Below are 15,601 nucleotides of genomic sequence, written 5' to 3'. Positions count from 1 at the left end.
ACAAAAGCAATATTTGCGCTCAATTTAGTAATACCTAGTGCACGCAAATGTGCACTGGTATTACAAGTGAGGTGCAATTGCATTTGCATTGCACGGAAGCATTGCAATGACAAGAGCGCTCTTCCATAGGCCTGCTCTCATGACGCAGCGAAGGGGGTAAGTCATGCAGCCATGAGCAGCAAATATAAATGTATATATATATATTTATGTGTTAATATGTGTATATTGCAGTCCCCATAGACCGCAATGCAAAGGCACTTTTCAGTGCCGTTTTTTTCCCCCTCTCACACCTGCTAACTTTCAGCCCTCATAACTGCTTTTTGCAGTTATTTTATTAAAAAATAAAAATGCTACAATTTTTATTTTTTAATAAACTACACACCACTGTATTTGGGGCCAATTCAGGGACATTTATAAAATTAACCAGAGATTGCGGTAGCAATTACCAGATGGTTATTTATCGTGGGCCCTTAAACAGGCGAATATGCCCGTTTATGGGCGCACTAAATATTAACGCTCCACTTGTAATCTGACCGTAAATGTAGTATATAAGACTCTCACATTATAAAGATCCAATGGTATCACAAGAAATACATTTTTAATTATTTAAACTAATTTTTTTTTTATTATTTGAATAACTATTTCATTAATTCTTAAGGCTGTGACACACTGCAAGCGATGCGGCGCGAGGCGAAGCAACTGCTTCACAACGCGTCGCATTGCTTCTGAAGTTCAAATATTTCATCTCTGAACACTCAGCTACGTGACCTGATGCAGCAGAGTGCTTAGAGATGAAAAGGCAGGACACACTGAGTGCGCATAGCCGCATCTACACGCTCCGCTTGCAGTGTGTCACAGCCTTTACTCTTTTAAATTCTGATGTGTCATTATCTTCATTAGGGATTGTACACTGCTATTCTGAATAATATTTTCCCCTGGTAAGGTCAGGGGAGGATTAGCGCTGATGGTAAGTTTATGGAACCAAGGGGGCAGTGGCTGGGAAAAAGTGGAAAAATCACTGGGATAACAATGTTTCTCATGAATATGATAAATAATGTCTCAAATATGAATTAAATAATAATGTTATAAACAGTTACAAGGGGGGAAGGTAAGAAAAATAAAGAAAGGGAAACCAATAACTATACAATATCACGCTTGAAATTTAAATGATGCTTCTAAAAACACCAGTATATACTGATAACATTTTTTATCATAATGAAATATCATGGATTAGAAGCACTGGGATGATGTGATGGGGATTTTAGATTTTTGTTCTCACTCAATTAATTATTATGGATTTAAAGAGCAGAAATGAAGTGATGGGGCATATATTGCACTCTCTTTCCCCAATTGTGCACATGAAAGGGACAGTATACACCAATTTTCATATAACTGCATGTAATAGACATTACTATAAAGAAGAATATGCACAGATACTTATCTAAAAATCCAGTATAAAACCTTTTAAAAACTTAGAAGCTCCCAGTTTAGCACGGTTGATGAGGTTAGGCTGGGGCACCCAATGAAAATGGTTGAGAAAGCAGGAAGAGCAGACCCCCCCACATATGAAAAGACCCATTACATAAACAGGAGCAAGCAGGAGTCTGTAGACTTGGATCTACATCTGATACTTTGGGGCTTGGTTAGGAGTGTGAAAATCAGCACAATGTTATTAAAAAATAAGCAAAACTATACATTGTTACAAGACAAAACTCCCAGATGGGCTATATAAATGGATCATCGACCACACATTTATGCAAAGAAAAATCTAATGTAAAGTATAGGTATTTTATTATTTTGTAACATTTTGTTAAGGAATCATTTTTGTGCTTGGTTGAATGTAATATATCATTGTTGTTGTAAGGTTATATTAAAATGAAAGCAATAAAGTTATAAAAAGAGCATAATTTCCTTGTCCCTTTAAAGGGGAGGAGTTAGGACAGGAAGTGAAAGTGGTTGTTTTTAAGCATAGATTTGTTTTTTGAGGATTGTTTTCCTTTTTTTTAGTTAATGAGGGCACAAGCACACAAACTAACATTTGCATTTGCACACATGCAGCAAAAATATGCATATTAATTAACATACAATCATTTAAAAATTATACAATTTTTAATTGTCTGCATCCATTTCTTGTGTTGCTTTAATTAGATTTTTTTTCAGATAGCACTAAAACAGTTTGAGCTTTGCTTTCCCCCAATAAGATGAGTGTTTTCTAACACAATGTTCAGTTAATAGGAACAAACATCAGTTTTTATTTACACTGCATTGCTGTTATATTATGTCAAGTGGTGGAATATTGAATATCCAGTATGAGATGAAAATAGTCTCACAAAACCCAGCCCATCATTTGTTATTTTTCAACATAAATAATGAACTTACAATTACCAAGTGGTATTTTAACTTATATAGCCATTACAATTTAACAATTACTTCAATAAACAGGACCATTTTACCAAAAATAAAATTTGAACCAAAGATATGACTTTTACATCCTTTATAGCCTTTTATATTGTGTTACAAAGAATATGGCAAAACCTGCAAACCTTATTGTGTCACTGTCATCAAAGTGTTATTGTTAAGAGTGTTTTTTTTGTTTTTTTTTTACAATAGTTTATTTATAGTCAAGCAGCAACAAACTATCCAAGACTGATCCATCATAAAATTTAATTACAGAAATGTGATTTATTTATTTTCTCTTGCGCTGATAGCATAAATATAAAAAAATGATAAAAACAAAGATAACAGACCCTTTATAACTGCAGCCTGAAACAATACTGTCACATATTTAAAATAATGCAAGAAAACAATGATGTATAAGAAAGTGAATCAAATGATATGCATGTACACCTACAATTTAGTTTAATAAGAATTCTTTAAGCAAACATCCCTACAGCAAATCAATTTGAATTGGCTAAGTCAATTTATTTTACATATGCAGTTTATTTTTAATAATCTGAGAAAATAACAAAAATATACAATACAAACATTTCCCTTTTTATCTAATACATTAAAAAAATGTAGGTTTTACTATCTTATTAATACATAAATACTAAATTCTATGCTTGATTAGTGATTAATATGAAATATTTCTTATATTGTAACTCTGTAAAAGATTCAGCAGATTCCTCCAAATGCCATAAAGTGGTTAAACAAGGTTTTAAAACCTAGTGGGTAGTTTAGATTTATCATCAACTGGTGGACTTTTACAAAGAAATGAAAAACTACTACTTTTTTTGTAGTAATCGGCTACCTGTGCATGTTAGTCCACTGCTAGAGAAATCAGTTTCTCAAATCAAAACTTAGGTGTATTTTTTTATGTAAAATTAATAAAAAATAAAAAATTGTATTTTAATTTCAAGGTCTTGTCTTAATCTCTTCTTTAATGACTTTCAAATTATGGAAAAGGCATAAGGACAAACTAGTTCTAAACCTCCACCATACCATATATAATCTGTGTTGGGGAAAAAAAGCAAGTTTCTTTCTAACACATGAATAGTTTTAACAGTGGAGATGATGCATCAGCTCAAAAAAATATGTACAGGAAGCTAAACTTTAGTATGTGAACTCATGAGCTTTTTATGTATTTATATAAATATTTTAACATATCTGCTGAGTGGGATGTTTGGCAATCATTCACTGTAGAGGGAAAGCGAAATGTGCGTTGGTTGTGTTACCTTTTGGAAAACAGCTGTACACATTTCTGTAATAGAATCATAGAATCTCCTTGTATTAACATGATCAGATTTGGTCTTAACAATATATAATTCCAAAAAAGTATTAAATTAAAAGGATATTTTTGCACACATATAATATACAGCAGAAACATGAGTCATTATCTAGACTGGATAAAATATCGTTGATACCAAATGTTAAACAATATTTGAAACTGGACTATATTTAAATATCCTGCAAAAATATTATAGATGATATCTGTGATTTGATTTTGATGAAATGCCTAAATTATAATAAAAGCATATTTAGCAAGGTTGTTTTGTTTCTCTTGGATTTTTAACACATAAATGTCTGATCTTGCATGTTTGCTAGTATGCACCGAAAGATTACAAAAAATGTATGGCACAAAATTCACCCAGGAAATCTTTAATCAATGGTGTACACCAATATGATTACAATGAAAAAAAAAATACCATCTGCATATGTGTATGCATAGTCTAGAACTAACAAATGAGTTTATCAAATTAAAATCAAGCCTAAAAAATATATTTAGTTCTTTGTTTCCCGCTTTATATTATAAGAGAAGGCCGTTTGGCACAACAATATTAACTAGTACCTACTTTTGTTTTTAGTGTTACTGCTGAACACATTATTACTTATAAAAAAAAGTTACTTAAATAATTTCATGGTGCAAAAATGCTGTGGTTGCATATGGCAACTGTAATGCATTTTGGCCCCATAATGAAGCTAAGAACTGCTTCACGCTGGCATGTTGTTCTAAAGAGAAATAAAAAAAAAGCGGAGAAAAAGTAATGATTTTGATTTTAATTTTTTTCAAGGGTGCTTCTGTAGCCAAGAAGGGTCAAAAATAAAAATATCATGCAGAGACCCCTAAAAAAAAAACCAGCTTTTAAAATCTGCCCATTTCTGTTGACAGCATCAAGACTCATTACATGGCTTCAAATTCATCAATTCTCTGCTTAGTGTTGCCCTGACGAATCTGCCTTAGCGTTTTGTACTTGTCGCGTCCCACTTTAACGTTTTCTGTGTGCAGCAAATCGTTGTGTGTCTTCTTTGTATCATCTCGTGCTTGAGAAAGTTCATTTGTCAAAGCCTGAATATAAAAGAAAGTAAAATATTAACAATAATTATCACAACTAAAGACTAGAGCTTGTTATTTTTGTTTGCTTGTATTTTAGACAGTGATTAATTATTAAAATAAACTTTTCTCACCATTAGCTGCCTCTGTACACGTTCATTTTTCTCTGCCTCTGTAATTCGGTTCTCCTCTTTGCGGTCATCATAAAAGTCGTCATTGTTAAGTTCTGCACTGTAGCTGTATTCCATGCCGTCCTTCTGCAGGTTTTCCTGAACGTATTCCCTGACGGGCTCATATACTGGTGGCGGGGGAAGAGGTGGGGTACTCATTACCATATGCAGCTCTTCTTTGGTTCTTAGCAAGTCATTCTGAGCTTCATGGGCCTGTTGAGAAGATTGAACAAATTAAAAACACACAGCAAATATGGAGACTAAAGTGATTTTTTGTTTTTAACAGAGTGTAAAACAGAGGTGTCCGCTCATGTTTTTTTATTCTGTGCAGCAATGAACATTTTTCTATTAATTTACATATTGCAAGACTTATCTAGTGTAACATTTGCTATGATAACTAGCTGGCACAATATTTTTTTTATAAACACATGAATTAATCACAACGTTAAAACAATGTTTTGTGTATATTTGTATATGACCTCCTCTAAAGGGATATAATATTGCATAAATTACATACTTTAATTCTTTAGAGCACGTGTTTTGGGCACTACCAACCATGCAAGTCTATGTGTTTAACCCCTGCAAAGGGTTTAAACACATAGTTAAATTATCAACGGGAAGCTGCAGAGACTGCTGGTCCCAAGTCGCACAATTCAGCTGCATGATTGCTGCTGTTGACTGGGTCACTAGCCAGTGAATTGCTTGTCCCGAGTGGTATTTTAACTATGTATTAAACAGACAGACTTGCAGGGGCGGTAGTGCAAAATTTTTGCTCTATAATGTGCCTTTAACACTATATTAGGATTAATGTTTGTTTGCATTAATCTGGCACCAGAAAATGGTTTTAATCAACTGGGGGTTTTATGTTTACACCTTAATCACGGTGTTAACAAGAAGAATATGTCATCTCCTACCTCCTGTAGTGTTTGTGTGGGAGAAACAGAACCATGGTTTATGGTTATTTATAGAAGGGTGCTGTTATACTTAAAGTAGGGGGTTATAACCACCAAATTACTAAGATAAACATTTGTGCATGAATTACTGTGAAAGATGCAGTCTTCTTTTACAGTAACACTATATAGGTTTTGGTTTGCTAAATAAAAACTAATAATGAATTTAACCATGATCCAAATGTTTAACAGTAAAATAACAGAATTTATGTTTACCTGATAAATTTCTTTCTCCAACGGTGTGTCCGGTCCACGGCGTCATCCTTACTTGTGGGATATTCTCTTCCCCAACAGGAAATGGCAAAGAGCCCAGCAAAGCTGGTCACATGATCCCTCCTAGGCTCCGCCTACCCCAGTCATTCGACCGACGTTAAGGAGGAATAATAGCATAGGAGAAACCATATGGTACCGTGGTGACTGTAGTTAAAGAAAATAAATTATCAGACCTGATTAAAAAACCAGGGCGGGCCGTGGACCGGACACACCGTTGGAGAAAGAAATTTATCAGGTAAACATAAATTCTGTTTTCTCCAACATAGGTGTGTCCGGTCCACGGCGTCATCCTTACTTGTGGGAACCAATACCAAAGCTTTAGGACACGGATGAAGGGAGGGAGCAAATCAGGTCACCTAAATGGAAGGCACCACGGCTTGCAAAACCTTTCTCCCAAAAATAGCCTCAGAAGAAGCAAAAGTATCAAACTTGTAAAATTTGGTAAAAGTGTGCAGTGAAGACCAAGTCGCTGCCCTACATATCTGATCAACAGAAGCCTCGTTCTTGAAGGCCCATGTGGAAGCCACAGCCCTAGTGGAATGAGCCGTGATTCTTTCGGGAGGCTGCCGTCCGGCAGTCTCGTAAGCCAATCTGATGATGCTTTTAATCCAAAAAGAGAGAGAGGTAGAAGTTGCTTTTTGACCTCTCCTTTTACCTGAATAAACAACAAACAGGGAAGATGTTTGTCTAAAATCCTTTGTAGCATCTAAATAGAATTTTAGAGCGCGAACAACATCCAAATTGTGCAACAAGCGTTCCTTCTTTGAAACTGGTTTCGGACACAGAGAAGGTACGATAATCTCCTGGTTAATGTTTTTGTTAGAAACAACTTTTGGAAGAAAACCAGGTTTAGTACGTAAAACCACCTTATCTGCATGGAACACCAGATAAGGAGGAGAACACTGCAGAGCAGATAATTCTGAAACTCTTCTAGCAGAAGAAATTGCAACTAAAAACAAAACTTTCCAAGATAATAACTTAATATCAACGGAATGTAAGGGTTCAAACGGAACCCCCTGAAGAACTGAAAGAACTAAATTGAGACTCCAAGGAGGAGTCAAAGGTTTGTAAACAGGCTTGATTCTAACCAGAGCCTGAACAAAGGCTTGAACATCTGGCACAGCTGCCAGTTTTTTGTGAAGTAACACCGACAAGGCAGAAATCTGTCCCTTCAGGGAACTTGCCGATAATCCTTTTTCCAATCCTTCTTGAAGGAAGGATAGAATCCTAGGAATCTTAACCTTGTCCCAAGGGAATCCTTTAGATTCACACCAACAGATATATTTTTTCCAAATTTTGTGGTAAATCTTTCTAGTTACAGGCTTTCTGGCCTGAACAAGAGTATCGATAACAGAATCTGAGAAACCTCGCTTCGATAAAATCAAGCGTTCAATCTCCAAGCAGTCAGCTGGAGTGAAACCAGATTCGGATGTTCGAACGGACCCTGAACAAGAAGGTCTCGTCTCAAAGGTAGCTTCCAAGGTGGAGCCGATGACATATTCACCAGATCTGCATACCAAGTCCTGCGTGGCCACGCAGGAGCTATCAAGATCACCGACGCCCTCTCCTGATTGATCCTGGCTACCAGCCTGGGGATGAGAGGAAACGGCGGGAACACATAAGCTAGTTTGAAGGTCCAAGGTGCTACTAGTGCATCCACTAGAGCCGCCTTGGGATCCCTGGATCTGGACCCGTAGCAAGGAACTTTGAAGTTCTGACGAGAGGCCATCAGATCCATGTCTGGAATGCCCCAAAGTTGAGTGACTTGGGCAAAGATTTCCGGATGGAGTTCCCACTCCCCCGGATGCAATGTCTGACGACTCAGAAAATCCGCTTCCCAATTTTCCACTCCCGGGATGTGGATAGCAGACAGGTGGCAGGAGTGAGACTCCGCCCATAGAATAATCTTGGTCACTTCTTCCATCGCTAGGGAACTCCTTGTTCCCCCCTGATGGTTGATGTACGCAACAGTCGTCATGTTGTCTGATTGAAACCGTATGAACTTGGTCCTCGCTAGCTGAGGCCAAGCCTTGAGAGCATTGAATATCGCTCTCAGTTCCAGAATATTTATCGGTAGAAGAGATTCTTCCCGAGACCAAAGACCCTGAGCTTTCAGGGATCCCCAGACCGCGCCCCAGCCCATCAGACTGGCGTCGGTCGTGACAATGACCCACTCTGGTCTGTGGAATGTCATCCCTCGTGACAGGTTGTCCAGGGACAGCCACCAACGGAGTGAGTCTCTGGTCCTCTGATTTACTTGTATCTTTGGAGACAAGTCTGTATAGTCCCCATTCCACTGACTGAGCATGCACAGTTGTAATGGTCTTAGATGAATGCGCGCAAAAGGAACTATGTCCATTGCCGCTACCATCAACCCGATCACTTCCATGCACTGAGCTACTGAAGGAAGAGGAACGGAATGAAGTATTCGACAAGAGTCCAGAAGCTTTGTCTTTCTGGCCTCTGTTAGAAAAATCCTCATTTCTGAGGAGTCTATAATTGTTCCCAAGAAGGGAACCCTTGTTGACGGGGATAGAGAACTCTTTTCCACGTTCACTTTCCAGCCGTGCGATCTGAGAAAGGCCAGGACGATGTCCGTGTGAGCCTTTGCTCGAGGGAAGGACGACGCTTGAATCAGAATGTCGTCCAGGTAAGGTACTACTGCAATGCCCCTTGGTCTTAGCACAGCTAGAAGGGACCCTAGTACCTTTGTGAAAATCCTTGGAGCAGTGGCTAATCCGAAAGGAAGCGCCACGAACTGGTAATGTTTGTCCAGGAATGCAAACCTTAGGAACCGATGATGTTCCTTGTGGATAGGAATATGTAGATACGCATCCTTTAAATCCACCGTGGTCATGAATTGACCTTCCTGGATGGAAGGAAGGATAGTTCGAATGGTTTCCATCTTGAAAGATGGGACCTTGAGAAATTTGTTTAAGATCTTGAGATCTAGGATTGGTCTGAATGTTCCCTCTTTTTTGGGAACTATGAACAGATTGGAGTAGAACCCCATCCCTTGTTCTCTCAATGGAACAGGATGAATCACTCCCATTTTTAACAGGTCTTCTACACAATGTAAGAACGCCTGTCTTTTTATGTGGTCTGAAGACAACTGAGACCTGTGGAACCTTCCCCTTGGGGGAAGTCCCTTGAATTCCAGAAGATAACCCTGGGAGACTATTTCTAGCGCCCAAGGATCCAGAACATCTCTTGCCCAAGCCTGAGCGAAGAGAGAGAGTCTGCCCCCCACCAGATCCGGTCCCGGATCGGGGGCCGATATTTCATGCTGTCTTGGTAGCAGTGGCAGGTTTCTTTGCCTGCTTTCCCTTGTTCCAGCCTTGCATTGGTCTCCAAGCTGGCTTGGCCTGAGAAGTATTACCCTCTTGCTTAGAGGACGTAGCACCTTGGGCTGGTCCGTTTTTACGAAAGGGACGAAAATTAGGTCTATTCTTTGCCTTGAAAGGCCGATCCTGAGGAAGGGCATGGCCCTTACCCCCAGTGATATCAGAGATAATCTCTTTCAAGTCAGGACCAAACAGCGTTTTCCCCTTGAAAGGAATGTTTAGTAGCTTGTTCTTGGAAGACGCATCAGCCGACCAAGATTTCAACCAAAGCGCTCTGCGCGCCACAATAGCAAACCCAGAATTCTTAGCCGCTAACTTAGCCAATTGCAAAGAGGCGTCTAGAGTGAAAGAATTAGCCAATTTGAGAGCATTGACTCTGTCCATAATCTCCTCATAAGGAGGAGAGTCACTATCGAGCACCTTAATCAGTTCATCAAACCAGAAATATGCGGCTGTAGTGACAGGGACAATGCATGAAATGGGTTGTAGAAGGTAACCCTGCTGAACAAACATCTTTTTAAGCAAACCTTCTAATTTTTTATCCATAGGATCTTTGAAAGCACAACTATCCTCTATGGGAATAGTGGTGCGTTTGTTTAAAGTAGAAACCGCTCCCTCGACCTTGGGGACTGACTGCCATAAGTCCTTTCTGGGGTCGACCATAGGAAACAATTTTTTAAATATGGGGGGAGGGACGAAAGGAATACCGGGCCTTTCCCATTCTTTATTAACAATGTCCGCCACCCGCTTGGGTATAGGAAAAGCTTCTGGGAGCCCCGGCACCTCTAGGAACTTGTCCATTTTACATAGTTTCTCTGGGATGACCAAATTTTCACAATCATCCAGAGTGGATAATACCTCCTTAAGCAAAATGCGGAGATGTTCCAATTTAAATTTAAAAGTAATCACATCAGATTCAGCCTGCTGAGAAATGTTCCCTAAATCAGTAATTTCTCCCTCAGACAAAACCTCCCTGGCTCCCTCAGATTGGGTTAGGGGCCCTTCAGAGATATTAATATCAGCGTCGTCATGCTCTTCAGTAACTAAAACAGAGCATCCACGCTTACGCTGACAAGGGTTCATTTTGGCTAAAATGTTTTTGACAGAATTATCCATTACAGCCGTTAATTGTTGCATAGTAAGGAGTATTGGCGCGCTAGATGTACTAGGGGCCTCCTGAGTGGGCAAGACTCGTGTAGACGAAGGAGGGAATGATGCAGTACCATGCTTACTCCCCTCACTTGAGGAATCATCTTGGGCATCATTGTCATTATCACATAAATCACATTTATTTAAATGAATAGGAATTCTGGCTTCCCCACATTCAGAACACAGTCTATCTGGTAGTTCAGACATGTTAAACAGGCATAAACTTGATAAGAAAGTACAAAAAACGTTTTGAAATAAAACCGTTACTGTCACTTTAAATTTTAAACTGAACACACTTTATTACTGCAATTGCGAAAAAACATGAAGGAATTGTTCAAAATTCACCAAACTTTCACCACAGTGTCTTAAAGCCTTGAAAATATTGCACACCAATTTTGGAAGCTTTAACCCTTAAAATAACGGAACCGGAGCCGTTTTAAGCTTTAACCCCTTTACAGTCCCTGGTATCTGCTTTGCTGAGACCCAACCAAACCCAAGGGGAATACGATACCAAATGCTGCCTTCAGAAGTCTTTTATAAGTATCAGAGCTCCTCTCACATGCGACTGCATGCCATGCCTCTCAAAAACAAGTGCGCAACACCGGCGCGAAAATGAGACTCTGCCTATGCTTTGGGAAAGCCCCTAAAGAATAAGGTGTCTAAAACAGTGCCTGCCGATATTATTATATCAAAATACCCAGAATAAATGATTCCTCAAGGCTAAATAAGTGTTAATATCAATCGATTTAGCCCAAAAAATGTCTACAGTCTAAATAAGCCCTTGTGAAGCCCTTATTTACAATCGTAATAAACATGGCTTACCGGATCCCATAGGGAAAATGACAGCTTCCAGCATTACATCGTCTTGTTAGAATGTGTCATACCTCAAGCAGCAAAAGACTGCAAACTGTTCCCCCAACTGAAGTTAATGCTCTCAACAGTCCTGTGTGGAACAGCCATGGATTTTAGTTACGGTTGCTAAAATCATTTTCCTCATACAAACAGAATTCTTCATCTCTTTTCTGTTTCTGAGTAAATAGTACGTACCAGCACTATTTGAAAATAACAAACTCTTGATTGAATAATGAAAAACTACAGTTAAACACTAAAAAACTCTAAGCCATCTCCGTGGAGATGTTGCCTGTACAACGGCAAAGAGAATGACTGGGGTAGGCGGAGCCTAGGAGGGATCATGTGACCAGCTTTGCTGGGCTCTTTGCCATTTCCTGTTGGGGAAGAGAATATCCCACAAGTAAGGATGACGCCGTGGACCGGACACACCTATGTTGGAGAAATATCATTTATCTCAGCATAAATAATAAAAAGTTTGTTATTCTATGCATGTTATATGAGGAGATGACTACATAATTTTAAAACACATATTTAATGCAACTGAATTGTGAGTGTATAGTGAAAGTTAAAAAATGTACACACTATTCTTTTCCTTAATACTCCTTTCATTAAAACCATTATTTTGTCAGTTTTAAAGGGATAGTTAATTCAACATTGAATTCCCAAAAGCAAGCTTAACTATATATAGTGAAAATACTTTACATTGCATTTTTATTATTTCATTGCCTGTTTTTCTTGTCATTTGCACTCGAAAACTGTAGTATTTTGCACTGCCTTTGGAGAAGCCAGAGAGCATTCTAGGACATTCTGATCAGTGACTCTCATACATGCTACACAGTGACTGCAAAAGCACATTAGGTTAGGGTATGTCATTAAACTTCTCAGCAGTGCAGACGTTGCTACATGACAGATTTAAATACCTTTAAAACACTTATTTTGCATGGAGATCTTTTGCTATGCAGTGATTTTATTTAAAATGGGTTTATGTCTCTTTAAAAGGGACATAAAGTTAACTAGAATGGTAAACAGAATTTTGGGTAATGAGCATGCAATAGAAAAAGCTGTATTTCAAGCAAGACATAGATCAGCTGCTATCAACTTCAATGTCTGAAATATGCTCTGTATCATAAGAACGCACCCTTAGTTGCCACTCTCCTGCCTCTTGTTCTTTGGCTATTCTTGCTTCTTCCAGCAGGGAAATCCTGGCTGTATATTCTGCTAGCTCTGAAGCCTGCCAAAGAAAAACAAGCACCAATTAGACTCATGAATGTACAAATACAATGTGGTTTACAGATATGTTATGAAAAGTACCCATTAACAGCAGAAGATACACATTTACTGGGAAATAAGTGACATAAATTAAAATGTCTTGACATACGTTGTAAGTATGGTATAAATAGTTTTTTGCTTAATGAATCCAAAATGTGTGTCCTTGTGCCTCATTACCGATGATGAAGTATTAGAAAATGATGATAATTACTTGGTGGAAATAGCGGATTAGGCAAATAAAGTAATATTAACTTACAAAATAAGGTGCTGTATATAATAGGATATTTTGTTTACTACCAATGGTAAGAAGACACATAATATTGCTTTCTGTAACAACTCATAAATCCTATTGTACATGTCAGTACTCAACAAAACCAGTAGATAGCGTTGTTCTGTCATCACAATGGGAATTTAGGATTTCAAATGCCCTTCACTTCAAATTCAAGGTATTTCAATTGATTTGTAAACTAACGGGAAATGTTTAACAATCTACTGATGGCCAGTGACAGGAGTTTTCTGCACCAAAACATGAAGTTACTGTAAAGTACATTTCTATTTGTAAACTCTCTTTGAACTGCAAATCTTGCCTGTTTGAGCAGCCTTTTTCACGATGTTTATGTTTTTGCTCACGCTCAGTTAACCCCTTTACGCCGTTAGGACATTTCATGCCGTCCTAACAGTGCTGGGCTTTAACACTGAAGGACGGCTTGGAACGTCCTACCTTACAAGGTGTCCTGTAGCCTCCCCTTTTGACGAACTCAAGATCGGACTGGGGCAGGCCTAGAAACGTAGGCAGTCAACAAACAATGATCTGATCCCAGCCTTGAAATCCTGCGATCGCATTAACAATCATGTGATTTCATTTTTGCAGAAAGGGTTTGCACTTGTGCCGGGCAAGAAGGTGTTAACATATTAACACAAACATTTCCAGATTTGATGAAAAACATAAAATGTAGCTCAGATCACCTTTATTCTATGAAATGTAAACATACATTAAAAGTGCACTAAAGTGAAAATTAAACTTTCATGATTTAGAAAGAACATGCAATTTTAAACAACTCTCCAATTAACTTCTATTATCAAACTGAGTTCAGTTTGCAAACCTAAAAATGCTCAGGGGCAGCAATAAACTACTGGAAGCAAGTTGTTGATTGGTGGCTACACACAATAATAAAATGTTCTAAGACATTTTTCACTTTTATGTCCCTTTAATACTAGTTATGTGTATAAAGTTCTGTAACAAATACATTTGTTTTAAGGTCAAATTGCATTTAACACTGACATAAGAGTATTGGTTGATATTTCCATAATGTTATTCACCACTATCTTCAGTAGTGGTCAAGACATTTTTTTTTCTGCTTCATATGTTGATGAATCAAAGGTAACTAACTGCTACAATGAGTTGAAGAAGCAAACTTGACAAAGAAAATAGATAATGGATTAACTCCACAATCTAGTTTGCCTTTATTCTATAGGATTCCCAAGGTTTAAACAATTATCAAGTAAATCTGATGCTTCATTACAATTTGGGTACATTAAATTGAATACGAATCCTAAGAACTCTTGATATTTATTTATTTCACACAAACCTTTCTAAACTGTATGGTGCTAATGTTATTTGAATAAAAAGGCTAAGAGGTTGTTATAGCATTTAGAAATCTTGTTTTTAGCTGTTATATTAATATTATTTCAAATATAGCCCCCTAAATAGTATACCATCTTTTCTCTTTTAGTAGTATACCCTCAATGATTTTCACTGCTGCCAAATTTGTATGAGATATATATTGCAGACATTGTTGCAAAGATAATGAAAAGAAAAGACAAGGCAGACCAGGAAGTACTTCTGGTTATCAATTAGACCCTTACCAGTTGCTCCTGGTTCTTCAGCTGGTCATAAGACTGCCTCTCCAGTTCCTCTTTGGCACGAAGAGCAGCTAATCGTTCAGCTTCCAATCGTTCTGCTTCCAAATGAGCTCTCCTCCTTTCTTCTTCCAGTTCCTTGGCTCTTTGGATCTGCTCTGACAGCTCTATAAAGTGAGCACACAAAATATTCCTTATAAAACCATGGCTAAGCTAATAAAAAGTGGACCCTGCCCTGTGTTTAACAACTGAAAATGCAAACAAATTAATGTTTAAAGAAGTCCACAATGTTCGACAGCCTACATGTTTAAAGGACTTCTGTGCTTTGTCAACAATCCAAATTTATAGCAAAGCATTTATCTTTAAAGACAATGTATATGTAACACAACATAGGTATTATTAACATTATATATTTTCAAGCTTCATGTGAGAAAATAGAGGACTTGAATTTTTCGTCTCAGGTGGCATAAGTTTCATTGGGGTTGAGCATTGTGAGATAAGTTAAGTGAACACATTTTTATTTTTTGAAGGTGGCCAAGAATTTAGGCTTAATTTGTAAGGGTGACATACACTGTGAGATTACTTTCAATGTAGAAATGAATTGCTAAGTAATCAATTAAAAAATGTACATACAGGAACAATTTTAGTTCATGTATCTGTTTATTATATTTTCCATCCACGTTTAACTAACAAAAATCTATTAAAAAATTAGTTATATATCATGATTATATACATATTAAGGCAGAAAATCGAGCCTGGAGTGTTTACTTAGTTCAGTACTATTCAAATTAAATGCTTTTTTAAACTTAAAGGGACATGATACCCAAATGTTGAAGCACTTGAAACTGATGCAGCATAGCTGTAAAAAGTTGACTAGAAGATATCACCTGAACATCTATATGAAAAAAAAAAAAAACAGAATTTATGCTTACTTGAAAAATGTATTTCTCTTGTGATGTATCG

The 15,601-nt window shown here is 37.6% G+C and overlaps 1 protein-coding gene across 1 annotated transcript in view; it reads right to left on the bottom strand.

Moving 5' to 3' along the window:
* Positions 1–2,090: 2,090 nt before the first annotated feature.
* Positions 2,091–15,601, bottom strand: part of EZR (ezrin) — a 142,440-nt gene continuing 128,929 nt past the window's right edge. Inside the window, exons 11-14 of the mRNA XM_053710652.1 lie at positions 14,645–14,805; positions 12,648–12,740; positions 4,906–5,154; positions 2,091–4,786 (exon numbers count right to left, since the gene is read on the bottom strand). Coding sequence (XP_053566627.1) covers positions 4,622–4,786; positions 4,906–5,154; positions 12,648–12,740; positions 14,645–14,805 — 668 coding nt within the window. The 3' untranslated portion in view covers positions 2,091–4,621. The remainder of the gene's footprint in view (positions 4,787–4,905; positions 5,155–12,647; positions 12,741–14,644; positions 14,806–15,601) is intronic.

Source organism: Bombina bombina, chromosome 4 (assembly GCF_027579735.1).
Source record: "Bombina bombina isolate aBomBom1 chromosome 4, aBomBom1.pri, whole genome shotgun sequence".
Taxonomy (NCBI): Eukaryota; Metazoa; Chordata; class Amphibia; order Anura; family Bombinatoridae; genus Bombina; species Bombina bombina.
This window is presented reverse-complemented; position numbering and strand designations above follow the sequence as displayed.